Source organism: Balaenoptera physalus (genome assembly GCF_965194825.1).
Source record: "Balaenoptera physalus genome assembly, chromosome: 5".
Taxonomy (NCBI): Eukaryota; Metazoa; Chordata; class Mammalia; order Artiodactyla; family Balaenopteridae; genus Balaenoptera; species Balaenoptera physalus.
This window is the reverse complement of record NC_138884.1, coordinates 7,097,009-7,116,609: the sequence shown is the minus strand read 5'-3', so window position 1 is coordinate 7,116,609 and position 19,601 is coordinate 7,097,009. Positions and strand designations below refer to the sequence as shown.

The window sequence follows — 19,601 nt, the reverse complement described above, 5'->3', positions numbered from 1 at the left end:
GAGGCCACGAGCCACAACTACTGAAGACCGTGCACCTAGATCCCGTGCTCTGAAACAAGAGAAGCCACCGCAATGAGAAGCCCGTGCACCACAATGAAGAGTAGCCCCAGCTCGAAACAACTAGAGAAAGCCCGCGCACAGCAACGAAGACCCAATGCAGACAAAAATAAATAAATAAATAAATTTATAAAAAAACAAAACACATACTAAATTATTTTTAAAAAAAGAAACAAAGTGTTTATACAAACAGCACATGTATCATTCATGTTTACTCACAGTAAAAATTACCATTAAAGCTAGTTAAGGAGAGAGACCTTCAAGATGGCTGAAAAGTAAGACGTGGAGATCACCTTCCTCCCCACAAATACATCAGAAATACATCTACATGTGGAACAACTGCTACAGAACACCTACTGAACGCTGGCAGAAGACCTCAGACTTCCCAAAAGGCAAGAAACTCCCCACATACCTGGGGAGGGCAAAAGAAAAAAGAAAAACAGAGACAAAAGAATAGGGACGGGACCTGCACCAGTGGGAGGGAGCTGTGAAGGAGGAAAGATTTCCACACACTAGGAGCCCCTTCACGGGCGGAGACTGTGGGTGGCGGAGGGGGGAGCTTCGGAGCCACGGAGGAGAGCGCAGCCACAGGGGTGCGGAGGGCAAAGCGGAGAGATTCCCGCACAGAGGCTCGGCGCCGAGCAGCACTCACCAGCCCGAGAGGCTTGTCTGCTCCCCCGCCGGGGTGGGCGGGGCTGGGAGCTGAGGCTCAGGCTGCGGTCAGATCGCAGGGAGAGGACTGGGGTTGGCGGCGTGAACACAGCCTGAAGGGGCTAGTGCGCCACAGCTAGCCGGGAGGGAGTCTGGGAAAAAGTCTGGAGCTGCCGAAGAGGCAAGAGACTTTTTCTTACCTCTTTGTTTCCTGGTGCGCGAGGAGAGGGGATTAAGAGCGCCGCCTAAACGAGCTCCAGAGGCGGGCGCGAGCCGCGGCTGTCAGCACGGACCCCAGAGACAGGCATGAGACGCTGGGGCTGCTGCTGCCGCCACCAAGAAGCCTGTGTGCGAGCACAGGTCACTCTCCACACCGCCCCTCCCGGGAGCCGGTGCAGCCCGACACCGCCAGGCTCCCGTGATCCGGGGACAACTTCCCCGGGAGAATGCACGGCACTCCTCAAGCTGGTGCAACGTCACGCCGGCCTCTGCCGCCGCAGGGTCGCCACGCATCTGTACACCTCCCTCCCCCCACCTGAGTGAGCCAGAGCCCCCGAAGCAGCTGCTACTTTAACCCCGTCCTGTCTGAGCGAAGAACAGATGCCCTCAGGTGACCTACACACAGAGGCGGGTCCAAATCCAAAGCTGAACCCCAGGAGCTGTGCGAACAAAGAAGAGAAAGGGAAATCTCTCCCAGCAGCCTCAGAAGCAGCAGATTAAATCTCCACAGTCAACTTGATGTACCCTGCATCTGTGGAATACCTGAACAGACAACAAATCATCCCAAGAGGTGATGAACTTTGGGAGCAATGATATATATACTTATTTCCTTTTTCTCTTTTTCTGAGTGTGTATGTGTATACTTTGGTGTGAGTTTGTCTGTATAGCTTTGCTATTACCATGTGTCCTAGGGTTCTGTCTCTCCGTTTTTGTTTTGTTTTTTTTTTAGTATACTTTTTAACGCTCCTTCTTTCCTCCCTCCCTCCCTCTCTCCCTCCCTCTCTCTCTCTCTCTTTCTTTCTTTTTCCCTTTCCTTCTGAGCCGTGTGGCTGACAGGATCTTGGTGCTCCAGCAGGTGTCGGGTCTTGGTGCCCCAGCAGGTGTCAGACCTGTGCCTCTGAGGTGGGAGAGCAGAGTTCAGGACATTGGTCCACCAGAGACCTCCCAGCTCCATGTAATATCAAACAGTGAAACCTTTCCCAGAGATCTCCATCTCAATGCTACGACCCAGCTCCACTCAACGACCAGCAAGCTACAGTGCTGGACACCATATGCCAAACGACTAGCAAGACAGAAACACAACCCCACCCATTAGCAGAGAGGCTGCCTAAAATCATAATAAGGACACAGACACCCCAAAACACACCACCAGACGTGGACGTGCCCTCCAGAAAGACAAGATCCAGCCTCATCCACCAGAACACAGGCACTAGTCCCCTCCACCAAGAAGCCTACACAACCCACTGAACCAACCTCAGCCACTGGGGGCAAACACGAAAAACAATGGGAACTATGAACCTGCAGTCTGCAAAAAGGAGACCCTAAACAGAGTAAGTAAGTTAAGCAAAATGAGAAGACAGAGAAACACATAGCAGATGAAGGAGCAAGGTAAAAACCCACCAGACCAAACAAATGAAGAGGAAATAGGCAGTCTACCTGAAAAAGAATTCAGAGTAATGATAGTAAAGATGATCCAAAATCATGGAAATACAATGGAGAGAATACAAGAAACGTTTAACAAGGACCTAGAAGACCTAACGAGCAAATAAACAATGATGAACAACACAATAAATGAAATTAAAAATTCTCTAGAAGGAATCAAGAGCAGAATAACTGAGGTAGAAAAACAGATAAGGGACCTGGAAGATAAAATAGTGGCAATAACTACTGCAGAGAGAATAAAGAAATACGAATGAAAAGATTTGAGGACAGTCTCAGAGACCTCTGGGACAACATTAAACACACCAACATTCGAATTATAGGGGACCCAGAAGAAGAGAAAAGGAAAGGGACTGAGAAAATATTTGAAGAGATTATAGTTGAAAACTTCTCTAATATGGGAAAGGAAATAGTTAATCAAATCCAGGAAGTGCAGAGAGTCCCATACAGGACAAATCCAAGGAGAAACATACCAAGACACATATTAATCAAACTATCAAAAATTAAATAAAAAGAAAAAATATTAAAAGCAGCAAGTGAAAAACAACAAATAACACACAAGGGAATCTCCATAAGGTGAACAGCTGATCTTTCAGCAGAAACTCTGCAAGCCAGAAGGGAGTGGCAGGATATACTTAAAGTGATGAAGGAGAAAAACCTACAACCAAGATTACTCTACCCAGCAAGGATCTCATTCAGATGGGATGGAGAAATTAAAACCTTTACAGACAAGCAAAAGCTGAGAGAGTTCAGCACCACCAAACCAGCTTTACAACAAATGCTAAAGGAACTTCTCTATGCAAGAAACACAAGAGAAGGAAAACACCTACAATAACAAACCCAAAACATTTAAGAAAATGGGAATAGGAACATACATATCAATAATTACCTTAAATGTAAATGGATTAAATGCTCCCACCAAAAGACACAGACTGGCTGAAGGGATACAAAAACAAGACCCATATATATGCTGTATACAAGAGACCCACTTCAGACCTAGAGACACATACAGACTGAAAGTGAGGGGATGGAAAAAGATATTCCATGCAAGTGGAAATCAGAAGAAAGCCTGAGTAGCAATTCTCATATCAGACAAAATAGACTTTAAAATAAAGACTATTATTACAAGAGACAAAGAAGGACACTACATAATGATCAAGGGATCAATCCAAGAAGAAGGTATAACAATTGTAAATATTTATGCACCCAACATAGGAGTACCTCAATACATAAGGCAAATGCTAACAGCCATCAAAGGGGAAATCGACAGTAACACAATCATAGTAGGGAACTTTAACACCCCACTTTCACCAATGGACAGATCATCCAAAATGAAAATAAATAAAGAAACACAAGCTTTAAATGATACATTAAACAAGATGGACTTAATTGATATTTATAGGACATCCCATCCAAAAACAACAGAATACACTTTCTTCTCAATCGCTCATGGAACATTCTCCAGGATAGATCATATCTTGGATCACAAATCAACCCTTGGTAAATTTAAGAAAACTGAAATTGTATCAAGTATCTTTTCCGACCACAACACTATGAGACTAGATATCAATTACAGGGAAAAAAATCTGTAAAAAAATACAAACACATGGAGGCTAAACAATACATTACTAAATAACCAAGATATCACTGAAGAAATCAAAGAGGAAATCAAAAAATACCGAGAAAGAAATGACAATGGAAACAAAACAACCCAAAACCTATGGGTTGCAGGAAAAGCAGTTCTAAGAGGGAAGTTTATAGCAATACAATCATACCTCAAGAAACATGAAAAATCTCAAACAACCTAAACTTACACCTAAAGCAATTAGAGAAAGGACAAAAAAACCCCAAAGTTAGCAGAAGGAAATAAATTATAAAGATCAGATCAGAAATAAATGAAAAAGAAATGAAGGAAATAATAGCAAAGATCAATAAAACTAAAAGGTGGTTCTTTGAGAAGATAAACAAAATTGGTAAACCATTAGCCAGATTCGTCAAGAAAAAAAGGAAGAAGACTCAAATCAATAGAATTAGAAATGAAAAAGGAGAAGTAGCAACTGACATTGCAGAAATACAAAGGATCATGAGAGATTACTACAAGCAACTCTATGGCAGTAAAATGGACACCCTGGAAGAAATGGACAAATTCTTAGAAAAGCACAACATTCAGAGACTGAACCAAGAAGAAATAGAAAATATAAACAGACCAATCACAAGCACTGAAATTGAGACTGTGATTAAAAATCTTCCAACAAACAAAAGCCCATGACCCGATGGCTTCACAGTCTAATTCTATCAAACATTTAGAGAAGAGCTAACACCTATATTTCTCACTCTTCCAAAATATAGCAGAGGGAGGACCACTCCCAAACTCATTCTACGAGACCACCATCACCCTGATACCAAAAGCAGACAAAGATGTCACAAAGAAAGAAAACTACAGGCCAATATCACTGATGAACATAGATGCAAAAATCCTCAACAAAATACTAGCAAACAGAATCCAGCAGCACATTAAAAGGATCATACACCATGATCAAGTGGGGTTTATCCCAGGAATGCAAGGATTCTTCAATATATGCAAATCAATCAATATGATACACCATATTAACAAATGAAGGTGGAATACCATATGATCATTTCAATAGGTGCACAAAAGGCTTTTGACAAAATGCAACAGTTTTATGATAAAAAACCCTCCAGAAAGTAGGCATAGAGGGAACTTACCTCAACATAATAAAGGCCATATATGACAAACCCACCGCCAACATCGTTCTCAATGGTGAAAAACTGAAACCATTTCCACTAAGATCAGGACCAAGACAAGGTTGCCCACTCTCCCCACTATTATTCAACATAGTTTTGGAAGTTTTAGCCACAGCAATCAGAGAAGAGAAAGAAATAAAAGGAGTCCAAGTCAGAAAAGAAGAAGTAAAGCTGTCACTGTTTGCAGATGACATGATACTAGACACAGAGAATCCTAAAGATGCTACCAGAAAACTACTAGAGCTAATCAGTGAAAACTACTAGAGCTAATCAATGAATGAAACTACTAGAGCTAATCAACTACTGTAGCAGGATACAAAATTAATGCACAGAAATCTCTTGCATTCCTATACACTAATGATGAAAAATCTGAAAGAGAAATTAAGGAATCACTCCCATTTACCATTGCAACAAAAAGAATAAAATACCTAGGAATAAACCTACCTAAGGAGAAAAAAACCCTATATGCAGAAAACTATAAGACACTGATGAATGAAATTAAAGATGACACAAATAGATGGAGAGATATACCATGTTCTTGGATTGGAAGAATCAACATTGTGAAAATGAGTATACTACCCAAAGCAATCTACAGATTCAATGAAATCCCTACCAACCTACCAATGACATTTTTCACAGAACTAGAACAAAAAAAGTTCACAATTTTTATGGAAACACAAAAGATCCCGAATATCCAAAGCAATCTTGAGAAAGAAAAATGGAGCTGGAGGAATCAGGCTCCCTGACTTCAGACTATACTACAAAGCTACAGTAATCAAGACAGTATGGTACTGGCACAAAAACAGAAATGTAGATCAATGGAACAGGATAGAAAGCCCAGAGATAAACCCAGGCACATATGGTCACCTTATCTTTGATAAAGGAGTCAAGAATATACAGTGCAGAAAATACAGCCTCCAATAAGTGGTGCTGGGAAAACTGGACAGCTACATGTGAAAGAATGAAATTAGAACACTCCCTAACTCCATTCACAAAAATAAACTCAAAATGGATTAAAGACCTAAATATAAGGCCAGACAGTATAAAACCCTTAGAGGAAAACCTAGGCAGAACACTCTATGACATAAATCACAGCAAGATCCTTTTTGACCCACCTCCTAACAAATGGAAATGAAACAAAAATAAACAAATGAGACCTGATCAAACTTAAAAGCTTTTGCACAGTAAAGGAAACCGTAAACAAGACGAAAAGACAGCCCTCAGAATGGGAGAAAACATTTGCAAATGAGGCAACTGACAAAAGATCAATCTTCAAAATTTATAAGCAGCTCATTCAGCTCAATATCAATAAAACATACAACCCAATCCAAAATTGGGCAGGAGACCTAAATAGAAATTTCTCCGAAGGAGATATACAGATTGCCAACAAACACATGAAAGAATGCTCAACATCACTGATCATTAAAGAAATGGAAATCAAAACCACAATGAGATATCACCTCACACCAGTCAGAATGGCCATCATCAAAAAATCTACAAGCAATAAATGCTGGAGAGTGTGTGGAGAAAAGGGAACCCTCTTGTGCTTTTGGTGGGAATGTAAATTGATACAGCCACTATGGAGAACAGTATGGAGGTTCCTTAAAAAACTAAAAATGGAACTACCATATGACCCAGCAATCCCACTACTGGGCACATACCCTGAGAAAACCATAATTCAAAAAGAGTCATGTACCACAGTGTTCATTGCAGCTCTATTTACAATAGCCAGGACATGGAAGCAACCTAAGTGTCCATTGACAGATGAATGGATAAAGAAGATGTGCCACATATATACAATGTAATATTACTCAGCCATAAAAAGAAATGAAATTGAGTTATTTGTAGTGAGATGGATGGATCTAGAATCTGTCATGCAGTGAGGTAAGTCAGAAAGAGAAAAACAATGTATGCTGACACATATATATGGAATCTAAAATAAATAAATAAAATGGTTCTGAAGAACCTAGGGGCAGGACAGGAATAAAGACGCAGACATAGAGAATGGACTTGAGGACACGGGGAGGGGGAAGGGTAAGCTGGGACGAAGTCAGAGAGCAGCATTGACATATATACACTAGCAAATGTAAAATAGATAGCTAGTGGGAAGCAGCTGCATAGCACAGGGAGATCAGCTTGGTGCTTTGTGACCACCTAGAGGGGTGGGATAGGGAGGGTGGGAGAGAGACACAAGAGGGAGGAGATATGGGGATATATGTATATGTATAACTGATTCACTTTGTTAAAAAGCAGAAACTAACACAGCATTGTAAAGCAATTATACTCCAATAAAGATGTTTAAAAAAAAAAAACTAGTTAAGGAAAAGATTACAAATATGTGAAACAGGGCTATTTCCCTATGCAAAATCCCTTCATTCTTGAAAAAAACAGCCCTTCAGAAGCCATTAACCATAATAAGGGAAATCTTTGTAAGGTTTGATCTGCAAAGGAATTGAATACAAGTCTGAATTATTTGAGATTGGGGTATTTCTTAGCCAGGAAAGGGGGACCTTCTGAGAGTGAAAGTGAGAAAATAGTGACTATAAAGGAAATGAAAGAGACAGTCAGTGGCAGTGGTCCTGTGGATTAACAAACTCTAGTCTCAGGTTCCTGAGGGGAAATGGAAATGCCCTTCACCCCAATCCCTGTCTCCTGACGCAACCTCAATGGAGGATGTGTTGAGGAAGATCTGGGCGATTTTTTATGCAAAAAAGTTACAGGTTTTACTCTTTCATCATGTTTACCTTACTCTTTTATCATGTTTACATTCAATTTCTATAAATACAGTTAATTTTACCTGGACTTCCTCATTTCCCTCTCTGGCTTGCTAGAAAAATCTTGCCTACATGCAGAGCCTAGGATGAGCTGAACAGTCTCTGTGCTCTTATTTGTCTAAAGTGCTTTCACTCACCCTTTACACTTCTTTACAAATTGTGTACTGATTTCTGTGTTTCTGGTAGCACTGCACTTTCAGGAAGATGGAATGTAGCATTTGATTCACGTAACTCTATAATTTGTGAAGTCTTCAATACCGTATCACAGGACAAATCTACAGACCATCTTAAGCCTTTCCTGGGAAGCCTATTAGCAGGTCCATTGTTTTGGGATGGCACGGATATTGTTGCAGCCCTCAAGGACCACATCACACATATGCAATTATTAAAAAAGAGGCCTGGAAGAAGACTTTTAACAACTGTATATTGAGACGGTTTGAGAATTTATTGCCCATTTTTGTGGGATTGACATGACAATATGAAAAGTGAATGCATCAATTAAAATGCATCTATTATGAGCAAGAGAAGATTCCCATTTCCTTAGAAAATGATGACTGACAAAATATCTGCTCCTCCAATTCTTGCCCAAGAATTCCCAAGCATCGTCTCCCATCAGTGCTTAGGAGGTAGGGATGGGCAGAGCGTTGACTCCTGCACCTCCAGAAACCCTTGCAGAAAGATCCCAAGCAGAAAGGCAGAAGTAGAGAGAGACCCTTGGGCTTCAGAGAAAAAAAAACAGATGATTGAACTGTCTGAAGATGGATCTTCCAAATTCATCTTCTGAACTGGCAAGTGGGGTCAACTTTGTCCTCTTGGCATTTCCGAGTTCAGGCTCCAGCTTCAAAGAATTCCTTGGGTTACACAAGGGGTCCACAAGGAACACGTCCCTGTGCATCCCTTCTTCACCTCAACCCTTCCTTATTGTGTACCTTCTTTCTTCTTCACGGAAGACAGCACAGAACTGACTAGTCCAACATAATTGACTATGAAGGCAATGTGCTAAGTCTCAATAAAAGGAAGCACGGGACTTCCCTGGTGGCGCAGTGGTTAAGAATCCGCCTGCCAGTGCAGGGGACACGGGTTTGATCACTGGTCCGGGAAGATCCCACATGCCGCAGAGCAACTAAGCCCGTGCGCCACAACTACTGAGACTGCACTCTAGAGCCTGCGAGCCACAACTACTGAGCTCACATGCCACAACTACTGAAGCCCACACGCCTAGAGCCCAAGCTCCGCAATGAGAAGCCACCGCAATGAGAAGCCACACACTGCAAAAAGAGTAGCCTCTGTTCGCCACAACTACAGAAAGCTGGTGAGTAGCAAGGAAGACCCAACGCAGCCAAAAAAAATTAAAAAATTAAAAAATAAAACTTTATAAAAGGAAGCAAATGAAAACAATCTTGAAAAATCCATTTAGCCCCATTTTGGCATCTCCTCTCATGACGTCCTTAGTGAGTTTTCCAAGGTAAAATCTTATAACTGCTCAATAATTTCTAAAGAAAACAAAAATCCTGCCCACTTAGTGAAAGGCAAAGAGAAAGCTCAGCCTGTCTCTGAAAGACGATGGTCTTCTGGACAATGGGTTTGCACCCAAATGGCTTTTGGATGTGGGGTGTGGAGTACTCTGCAAACTTTGTCTAGGGAAATCGCCGGAGCTTTGACTCCCCAGGAACGTATAAAGGAAGAATGACTTGAGCAGAGGAAATCGATTCAGAGACACCTTGTGAAAGGAAGTGCAGGGGTCAGAGTCTCTGAGAACTGATGGAGAAAATGGCAGCTGGTTACTCCTGGCCCGTATTCTCAGGTGTATCATGGGTTCTGGTCACTGTTTCTGGAAGGAGAGGTGGGGCAAGGATAGAGTCTTCTTCAGCTTGTCCAACAAAGCAGAGCTTCACTAACAAGTGAAGAAAAGCTGTCACTTCTGGTTATTTTGAAAAGATTGAGGCACAGCAATCAGAGTTAGAGTTTTACTGTGATGCTTTAGTTTCTGCTGTACCGCAAAGTGAATCAGTTATACATATATCCACTCTTTAGAGTCTTTTCCATATAGGTCATTACAGAGTATTGACTAGAGTTCCCTGTGCTATACAGTAGGTTCTTAATAATTATCTATTTTTTTATATAGTAGTGTGTGTATGTCAATCCCAATCTCCCAGTTTATCCCTCCCTCCCTTCCCCCCTTGGTAATCATGTTTGTTTTCTACATCTGTGACTCTATTTCTGTTTTGTAAATAAGTTCATTTGTACCATTGTTTTAGATTCCACATATAAGCAATACAGATGGCCAAAAAGCATGTGAAAAGATGCTCAACATCACTAATTAGTTGAGAAATGCAAATCAAAACTACACTGAGGTATCACCTCACACCAGTCAGACTGGCCATCATCAAAAAGTCTACAAACAATAAATGCTGGCGAGGGTGTGGAGAAAAGGAACCCTCTTGCACTGTTGGTGGGAGTGTGAATTGTTACAACCATTATGGAGAACAGTATGGAGGATCCTTAAAAAACTAAATATATAACTACCGTATGATCCAGCAATCCCACTCCTGGGCATATATCCAGAGAAAACCGTAATTCGAAAAGACACAGCACCCCAATAGTGTTCATAGCAGCACTATTTACAATATCCAAGACATGGAAGCAACGTAAATGTCTGTCAACAGAGGAATGGATAAAGAAGATGTGGTACATATATACAATAGAATATTAGCCATAAAAAAGAATTAAATAATGCCATTTGCAGCAACATGGATGGACCTAGAGGTTGTCATACTGAGTGAAGTAAGTCAGTCAGACAGAGAAAGGCATTTATCAAAGTTAGAACTTTAAAAGCTTTCATTCATCCTTAAAATGTCCACTGAGCAAGGCAGGGTGGAAAACAAAGAAAGACCAACCAGACGTAGATCCTGCACTGTCAAGATTATGGCACAGCAGAGAACAACTTATGTCAGAGAGCGACTCATGCCACAAGTGTAAGAAATAACATGAAACTGGAAGACTGAGAACGTTTATTCCCAGCTGGAAATTATTTCCGAGTCAGGTTTTGTGGGACAGGTAGACATGCAGAAATAATAGAGAAGCAAAATTCTGAGAGAAGAAATAGCATGGGCAAAGGCTTGGAAGGAGGGAATCTCCAGGCACTTCCAGGGCACAGGTGGTAGTGTGATTTAGGAATCAGAGGGGAAAATGAGATGTAATCCATGGGGATTTCCCTAAAAATGGGAGACAAAGCACGCTTCAGCTTGTCTGTGGTTAACATCCTTCTAAACAAGGAGACACTACTGCTCAATGGAACAGCTGAGAGCAAAAATCCTTCTAAATTTGGAGAAGTCCAAGGTGTCTTATTTGTATACTGAGTCTTCCCTGCAAGTTTCTAAATAAAGGAACTTAAGTGATCATCTTCTGCAACAGGGCTTCTCAGCCTCAGCACTCTTGGCACTCTGGACTAGGTAACTCCTTGCTGTCCTACGCGTTGCGGGATGCTGGCAAAGCAGCATCACAGGACTTGCTGAGTCAGCAGCCCCCGCCCCGCACCAGGTGTAACGATCACCGTGTCCAGACACTGCTCAGCGGCCTGGGGCACACAGCCACCCCCAGCTGTGAGCTGCTGGCCCCCCAGCTCAGTGAGTCAGGCCTGCTCTCCCTGCAGAGACAGGAGGAAGGAGCAAGGCAAGCCCTTCAACGTGACGCAAACGGGGCAGGGGTCCATTTTGCTTCCAGAAGCATAAAGTATTCATAAATGGCACTCTTACAAAATGCAGACAGGATGTTTCTTATGACTCTCTTCACTGTTATAAGTAAAACCCGACTTCCCTAAAGTGTGGTTTCCAAACCCCCCTTCTCTTGTACTTGACAGCCTCTCACAGGAATGAAGGCAGCTATCACGCCCTCCACACCATCCTCATGTTGGCAAGAGCTGGTCTCTTGACCATCATATATTTAACATTTATAATTATGTGTGGCCTAAATACTGTTGTAGTTACAGAAACGCTCGTGACATAGTTTTAAAAACTCTTTGTGAAAGAAAGTCCATTTCTAGTAATGGTGATGGAAATTAAGAGAAAATATTGATTGATGTCTAAGAAAGAGATGGTTCTCAGTAACAAAATATAAGATTGATAAAAACGAGTGACTACAATCCTAAATCTTATGCATGTCTGTACTCAGGAATTCTGAGATGTGGCAGCTTCTTTCTTTTTCTTTTTTTTTAATTTTAAAGGTAATGAGGGTGGGGAGGGGACCCATGGGTACAATCCCACGCATGTACCTATTACGTTACCTTAAGAGGATCCTAAAGTCTGATTCTTTCACTCAGTATGTGCGCTATCCTTCCTTAAAGATTTACCTGTAAGGAATAAATGTCGAAGTAAGTATCTGATGTAGTATCTGATGATCACAGTAGGTTCTTGATGGCTAAGAGAGATGAGAGACATCATTACAGTGGTAGGGGAGAGAATTTCTTCATGTACAGTTTTGGCAATACCTGGAGAATATTTAAAGCAATTAAGCAATCAGGTTATAATTCTTACTAGTTGTTAAGAATATATTCCTGATCTATGAAATATTAACAGGCTGGCATGATCCTCTGAAGGAAACATAGGAAAAAAAAATCACCAAATCCATCAATAAAGACTTGGTGGTAACGTTCTCTCTTTTATTTCAAAGGTGTCCTTGAATGGCCATTTTGGACAAAACTGGTTGTGGTGGCCATCGGCTTCACGGGAGGTCTGGTCTTCATGTACGTACAGTGCAAGGTCTACGTTCAGCTGTGGCGCAGGCTGAAGGCCTACAACCGCGTGATCTTTGTGCAGAACTGCCCCGACACGGCCAAGAGGCTGGAGAAGAACTGCTCCTGCACGGTGAACACGGACGCCAAGGACGCCGGGGCAGTGCCTGCCTTACAAACGGGGACCAACGCACCGCCACCTTCGGAGGGCGGCCCCCCCGAAGTCATACCCGTGTGATGGGGCTGGCCGGGAGCGTGTCACTGGAGGATCGCCTGGCCCTCAGCCACTACAAGTGACACGTGATCCTGAGTTAGTCACCCTCTTTATCGTCTCTCCTCTTTCTGACTCACTTGTCCTCACTTTGCTCAAAAAGGAAAGGAGAAGAAACACCAGATGGTCAGAGCCCATGAAGCAGTCTCCAGTGTGAAGAGAAAATGTGCAACGTTGGCTGGAGAATGATTTCTGAGACCAGGGCCGCTGGAGCAAGGGATGCTTTCAGGCAACGAGGAGAGACTAACTGGACAGACCCATGAGCCTTCCCAGTAACAGGGAAAGGTCAAGAATAGGGACTTGAATTGCAACGTGTCTTTCTTCTAGGGCCTCGTAATATTAACTCTCATCTGGAAATGACAAACACGTTTGGTTTTAAGCTTGAAATTGTCTGCATTATCCCTAAGGCACATCAGAAGCAAACTCAGAAGATGCATATTTTGATATTCATACTTCGACAGCTAACAGGTTTTTATGGCTATAGTGGAGTCCAGTTGTTTTGACAGATGCATGTTTTTAAAATAGATGCAATACACATTTGAAGATATTGATACTTGGAATTACGTTTAAATCATGATTTTCAGAGATTTTTGGGTTTAATTAGCTCTGTTAAATACCCACAGGAGCCTTGTATGCTCCACCTGGACCCTCTAAAACAGTGTTGTCCAACAGAAATATAATGTGAGCCACAAATGAAGGCCACATATGCAAATTTAAATTTTCTAGTAGCCCCATTAGAAAAAGTAAAAATAAATAGGTGAAATGAATTTTGATAATATATTTTATTTAACACTATATACCCAAGTTATCATTTCAACGTCATCAATATAAAAAAAAGTATTGAGTTATTTTACATCTTCTTTTTTTATGAACCAAGTTTTCAAAATCCATAATGTTTACAGCATAGCTCAATTTGAATTAAACTTATTGGCTGGCTAGTGCAGCCCTAAAATTAGAGACAAAGCCTCTGCTTCATTTAACAATTGAATCTTTCAAATCAGCAGCTTAATTCATTCTTTTATTCAAAGTATCACAAATACTATTTTACAAAGCACTAAATTGATCAAATTAAATATCTTGGTTAATAGTTAGATGAAGTTACCATTTCTCTAAAGGGTGAAAAAACAAAACTATAAAGCAATCTGCCAGTGGTAAGTTCTGAAATTAACTTGTTTGCTACTATGAAGCACTTATAATAGGGAAAATAAAAATTTAATATCTTTCTTTGTTAAGTCAAACGTACCTTTTTTTTAATGAGGTGTTAACTTGACAGATGAGTAGTTATGACCAAGCATTTAGACTGTATTTTAAAAAGCTGACAGTATTTCCCTTGCTCAGCTGGGACGCAAAAATATTCAACAGATTCTGTGATAAGTAATAAATTGAATTGTTTAGGTTTGACAGTTCAGTTGATTATTGTATTCTTTGCATATTCATGTAAAACTGAAGTGTGAATGACATAGCAGTGAGCTAGATTAATGATTATAAATATAGTGGCCTGTCAAAGAGAGATGTCTTACATGAAACGAGGTGATTTATTTTTGCTAGCTGTCGTATTTATTATTGTGAAAAGGCAACCGTGATGGCCATAGAACCAAAGCATGGGTATCGCATTGCACAAATCTGGGTATCACACTGATGCACTTTGTAATTGTCAGTGGGCTTTTTCCTCACAGGTTACCGTAGGGAAAGAAAAGAGAAATAAATCACCTTTTACTGAGGAGAAGGTTGACACGATACGAGTAGTGGCTGACACTGAGTCCAGATAGTCCCAGTTCCTAGAAATAGAGCAAAGGTCAACAGTATCAACTTCGTGTGTGTGTGGCATGTGTTTGTTCCTGTATATACGTGAGAAAAACGTCAAGGTATTCAGTCAGGCAGGAAACAAAAGGTTTAAAACCCATCTTTCTTAAAACTTGCTGTAGGAGCGCGGAATGAAGGCACAGGAAAAACTAAGTTGAGGCAACTAAACTGGACCAAAATTTCTGCACAAATAAAGACACAGTGGTGTAATTAAAAATATAGGAAGCTTAAACAACCTGGACTTTGTATTAACTCCTTAAATTTCCGTTTTCAAGGTTTAAGATAAATACACTCATGGATACTGAAGCTTTAGGTGATTTAATCACGGCACCTCACCCAAGGGATTAAACATGGTTCATTTTTTTCTGATAATTTTCCTAAGCATTTCACTAATCCATTTCTCCTGAGGTTTAGCAATGGCAACAATTGTTTACAAATATTCCTGAGGGAACGAAATCTAGCCACCAGCAAACAAAGAAATGTTGATTTTTGTTTGCTCTGTAAGGAAAAGGATTATTTACCTGAATTATACCATAAAATACCATTTAAATTCTGTCCGAACTTTAGCAATATAGGTAAGTGCATAATTTCACAGTGGAAGACGATTGGCTTAATAAATAATAATTTATTAAGGGGCATACTGAACACTAAGAAATTCTAGTATGAAAAGTAAATATAAGCATTACTGTATTAATGATAAAAAATGACATGGTGTTTTAAAACCATACGTAAATTCTCAAAATGAACTTGAATAGGCTTTCACTTTCTTGAAATGAGAAAATAATATAGCTCCCTAACACATTAAAAGTCAACATTATTCTGCTATTCTTTTTTTAAACACTGAACTCCCAAATTTAAATCTTTAGAAGTTTTCCCGTAATGGCTGTTGATAGTTCAAACCATCTGAAATAACTATGTGCATTTAAAACCTAATGTTGATTCTTTTCTTTATGTTCTGTGTGGCAACGGTACATTTGTCCTTTCGATGACCGGGTTTGGCTTTGTGACAACACTTTTGTGGACTGGATATACCCTTCAAAAAGAAAAACTGCTCTCCGGAATGGCAATTTTTTGAAGCATGCTCACCTGCTTATGTAAGAAATAAAATGCAATTGGAACAAAGAACTGAAATTGAAGAATAAACTTATAGTTCTGCTAAAACCTTGGCTTTTTATCATCATGAATCTGTGGTATTATCAATACCAGAAAACGTATATTTATGCTGTTGATTTTTTAGAGAATTGTCACTCTAATTGTGTAAGATCAAAGATTAAATTGTAAAGATATGAAATCCAGTATTTTTTTTAAAGTGAAGCCCAAAGGGCAATTAAACTTAAGTACAAACAAAATGTAAAAACACAAAACAAAAATGTTCCCATCAACTTGGGACATAAAGCAATGGAGAAATAAAAGGAAGACAGGTATATACTCTGAAGGAGTCTTTCAAAATGCCCTAGGATTAAATCTCACTCCGAGCTTGTTACATGTGATTACAGTCCCAGAGATGGCCACATAGTTGCATTTATCTTGTTTTGCAAAAGGTCCCTAAAACATCTATTTATTCTCACTCCGAGCTGCTGTTACATGTGATTATAGTTCCAGAGAGATGGCCACATAGTCACACTTATCTTGTTTTGCAAAAGGTCCCTAAAACATCTATTTATTTTGGCTGGAAAACTAGCTCATTAGAGCAATGACATCACTAAGATACTCTAATTGTCATGGAGGTGAGGTGGGGAGGAAGATTTTTGCATCTGCCTGACACAATTTACCTTTCCTTGCCATGCCAATGAATATTTTGGAACAAAGTAGAGCTCTTAAAACTTATCATTATTGTAGTTGTCATACGGTAATTGCGTAGGACTCACACTTTAATTAAGAAAGATGAAAATTAGTTTTCTTTCCTTAAGTCAGCCCAAAGGTGCTATTTTACCTACCAATACAGTTGAAAGGAAGTACTGTTATTTTGGGCTGCAGTGTTTCCTCCACATCTGAAGAAAGCCCATCGGAAACTGCATTAAAACAAACAAGGAAAAATTATTTTAACTGTGTGCAATTTTGGGGATTGAGCATTTGTACTTTTTTGGTTTTACCTAATTCTCTTGCATTAACAATTTACTGTTTTGTGAATAATGTGTACTAAGACAAATTAAGGAAAAGAAAATAATTACCTGTGAAAGAAAGACTTTGTATATTAAACAAGTGATCCAAACCTTTGTTGTGGTTTCTATATTTTTTGCCTAACTTACCTGGATTTCTGCAGATTTGTATCTGCAACATTCAAACAGCCTTAAGATTTTTTTTTTAATATATAAATTTACTTTATTTTTGGCTGCGCTGGGTCTTCGTTGCTGCACACGGGCTTTCTCTAGTTGCAGCGAGCGGGGTCTACTCTTCGTTGCAGTGCGCAGGCTTCTCATTGCAGTGGATTCTCTTGTTGCAGAGCATGGGCTCCAGGCGCGCGGGCTTCAGTAGTTGTAGCTCATGGGCTTAGTTGCTCTGTGGTGTGTGGGATCCTCCCGGGCCAGGGATCCAACCCGTGTCCCCTGCATTGGCAGGCGGATTCCTAACCACTGCGCCACAAGGGAAGCCCGAGTTCTTAAGATTTTATAATGGTCTGGGTTTTTAAGCAGGGTCTGAACGTATTTTAAGGCCAACATAGGTTGATCAACCCATGACATTTTAGGAAGGATTAAACAGGTGCATTAACAAGGGAAAACCAATGCAAATAATGTATACAGACTTTCAAACTCTGTTTTAAAGAAGAAGAAAAAAAAACTTTAAGAAAAGTCACTATGTAATCTAGAGAAAGGATTTTCTCATGAATAAGGCTTGGATATACAAAAAAATATGACAGCATTTTTCTACCCAGAGATAATAATTACTAAGAGAAAGACTTTGGAATCTATTTCTAACCTAAGAGGAGGTCTGGTGATTAGTGAAGAAAATGTCCCCCTCCAAAGCCCCAACTTCTAAGCCTGAATCCGGCGGGTCAACAGACTACCTGGCCAGGGTGCCTGCCGGCCTATTAGACTAATTGTACGAGCTCATTCTTCTGCCCAAATTGGGTACCCACACGTGTAGTCTTCTCACACCTCCCAAGTTACAACACACCTAGATCACAGATCATTGTCACTGTGTGTTCAGCCAGTGATCTAAAACTGGGAGCTGTGACGGGTACCAAGGGCAGCAAGGGTGGGGTGGAGGCTTTAACTCAGGGAAACGGCAAGATAGGCAGCAAAGTCCTGAACAAGAAATGCCCAGCAAGATTCAGCCAGTAGGGAAACAAGCCCTAGTTACAGTAAGTTCATCACTTACAGAGATGGCAAAAGAAAGGTGAACAGAGGTGCCAGCTCCCCAGGAGTCTCGTCCCAAGTGAAGGCACAGAAAAAAAAGGGGCCAGAGGAGGGGATAACACACTATCCGGGGCAGGACGCGGTTGCTGAGAAGCCAATTCTATGATGCAGCTAAGCAACTGTGCAGCCTGCAGCTACGCCCGAGACTGAGGCAGGAAAGTCTCATGCTTCATCAGAACCCGGGAGGCGATGACCACCCGCCGCACTTGTCCTCCCCGAAAGACAGGGAGGCGAATGTGGAGCGCCCTGGGGTACTTCCTCACAAGCGTCCTATGTCCTCCTCTTCCGAGAAGACCACACAGCGTTCTTCTAAGGCTCAGGTTAGCTGCGACCAAGCCTGGCCTCGGTGGACACACACAAAGTCATCAGGGTACCAGCAGAGTTCCGTCCCACCCTAGGAAAGGACAGAAGGCCAGCGTGTCTGAAATGAAGCCAGCCAAGGGCACATGGAAACAAGCTGAGGTTGGAGAGGCCGTCAGGAATGAGATCATGTCAGGCCTCTCTGGCCATGGTACGGCATGTGAATTTCATTCCAATGTGCTGGACGTCAGTGCAGGTTCATCCGCTGTAACAAAGGTACCGTCTGGCGGGGGACGTCAGTCAGGGGCAGGCTGGCAGGGACGCTAGGCATGTGGGGCAAGGCGGTAGACGGGAGATCTCTTTACCTGCCTCTTGACTTTGATGTGAACCCAAAACTTCTTTAAAAAATAAAAGTGGTCAGAAATAAAATTATACCCCATCAAATAAACATACCAAAGAGGACACCTACTCAACCTCCTGCCCTGAAGCATAAGCATTACAAGAGTAGAAAAGGCTATTTGAGGTGAACAGAGTCCCAAAGAGAGATCTACGTCTGCAAGGCAAGAAGTGGCCAGATATTAGGAAGAGAGACTGCAGGTACCAGTTACCGGGTCTGAGCTTGGAAACGTGTCATTAGCCCAAGTCCATGGGGTTCAGCTTGCTGATGTAGACCAGGGGTTGGCAAACTGTGGCAAGCAGGCCAAATCCAGCCTGCAGCCTATTTGGGTATGGCCACAATGGGTTTTATATTTTTAAAGGGTGGTAAAACACACACACATACACAAAAGAATATGCAACAGAAACTGCATTTGGCCGGCAACATCTAAAATATTTACAATGCTATCTGCCATTCCATTTTACTATTTGCCAGCCACTAGTTGACACAGAAGTGCCAACAAACTGTTACTCTTACTCTGTTCCACGGCCATGGACTGAAGAAGCCACCTTACAAAGGTGTAACACTCCCCGAAAAGGGGCCGGGTAAGTGTCACTGAAGAAAGAACGTGCTCCACAGAGGCTAAAGGGCCGTCTGAGAGCGCTAGTCTAAAGACAAATGATCTCTTCGGCTACCGTGGTCCAGCCAGGAGCCACGTGACAACTACCATCCTAAAGTCATTCGTTCAACAAATATTTATCCATTCTGGTTCCAAGCAGTATAGCTTGTTATACTTTTTGCTTTGAAAGCATAGGGAAAACCAGGAACAAATGTTTGAGGGGGAGAATGATCTGCTATT

The 19,601-nt window shown here is 41.3% G+C and overlaps 2 protein-coding genes across 5 annotated transcripts in view; one reads left to right on the top strand and one right to left on the bottom strand.

Moving 5' to 3' along the window:
• The window catches only part of MARCHF1 (membrane associated ring-CH-type finger 1), an 859,229-nt gene extending 844,332 nt beyond the window's left edge, over positions 1-14,897 (top strand). For all 4 annotated transcript variants that reach the window (XM_082461847.1, XM_082461846.1, XM_082461848.1 and 1 more), the window contains one exon: positions 12,576-14,897. In XM_082461847.1, coding sequence (XP_082317973.1) covers positions 12,576-12,874 — 299 coding nt within the window. In that variant the 3' untranslated portion in view covers positions 12,875-14,897. The remainder of the gene's footprint in view (positions 1-12,575) is intronic.
• TMA16 (translation machinery associated 16 homolog) overlaps positions 1-19,601 on the bottom strand; it is a 57,451-nt gene that overhangs the window by 2,075 nt on the left and 35,775 nt on the right. The window contains exons 8-10 of the transcript XR_014263608.1: positions 17,032-18,764; positions 14,151-16,722; positions 12,190-12,323 (exon numbers count right to left, since the gene is read on the bottom strand). The gene's annotated coding sequence lies outside the window, so the exon portion shown is untranslated. The remainder of the gene's footprint in view (positions 1-12,189; positions 12,324-14,150; positions 16,723-17,031; positions 18,765-19,601) is intronic.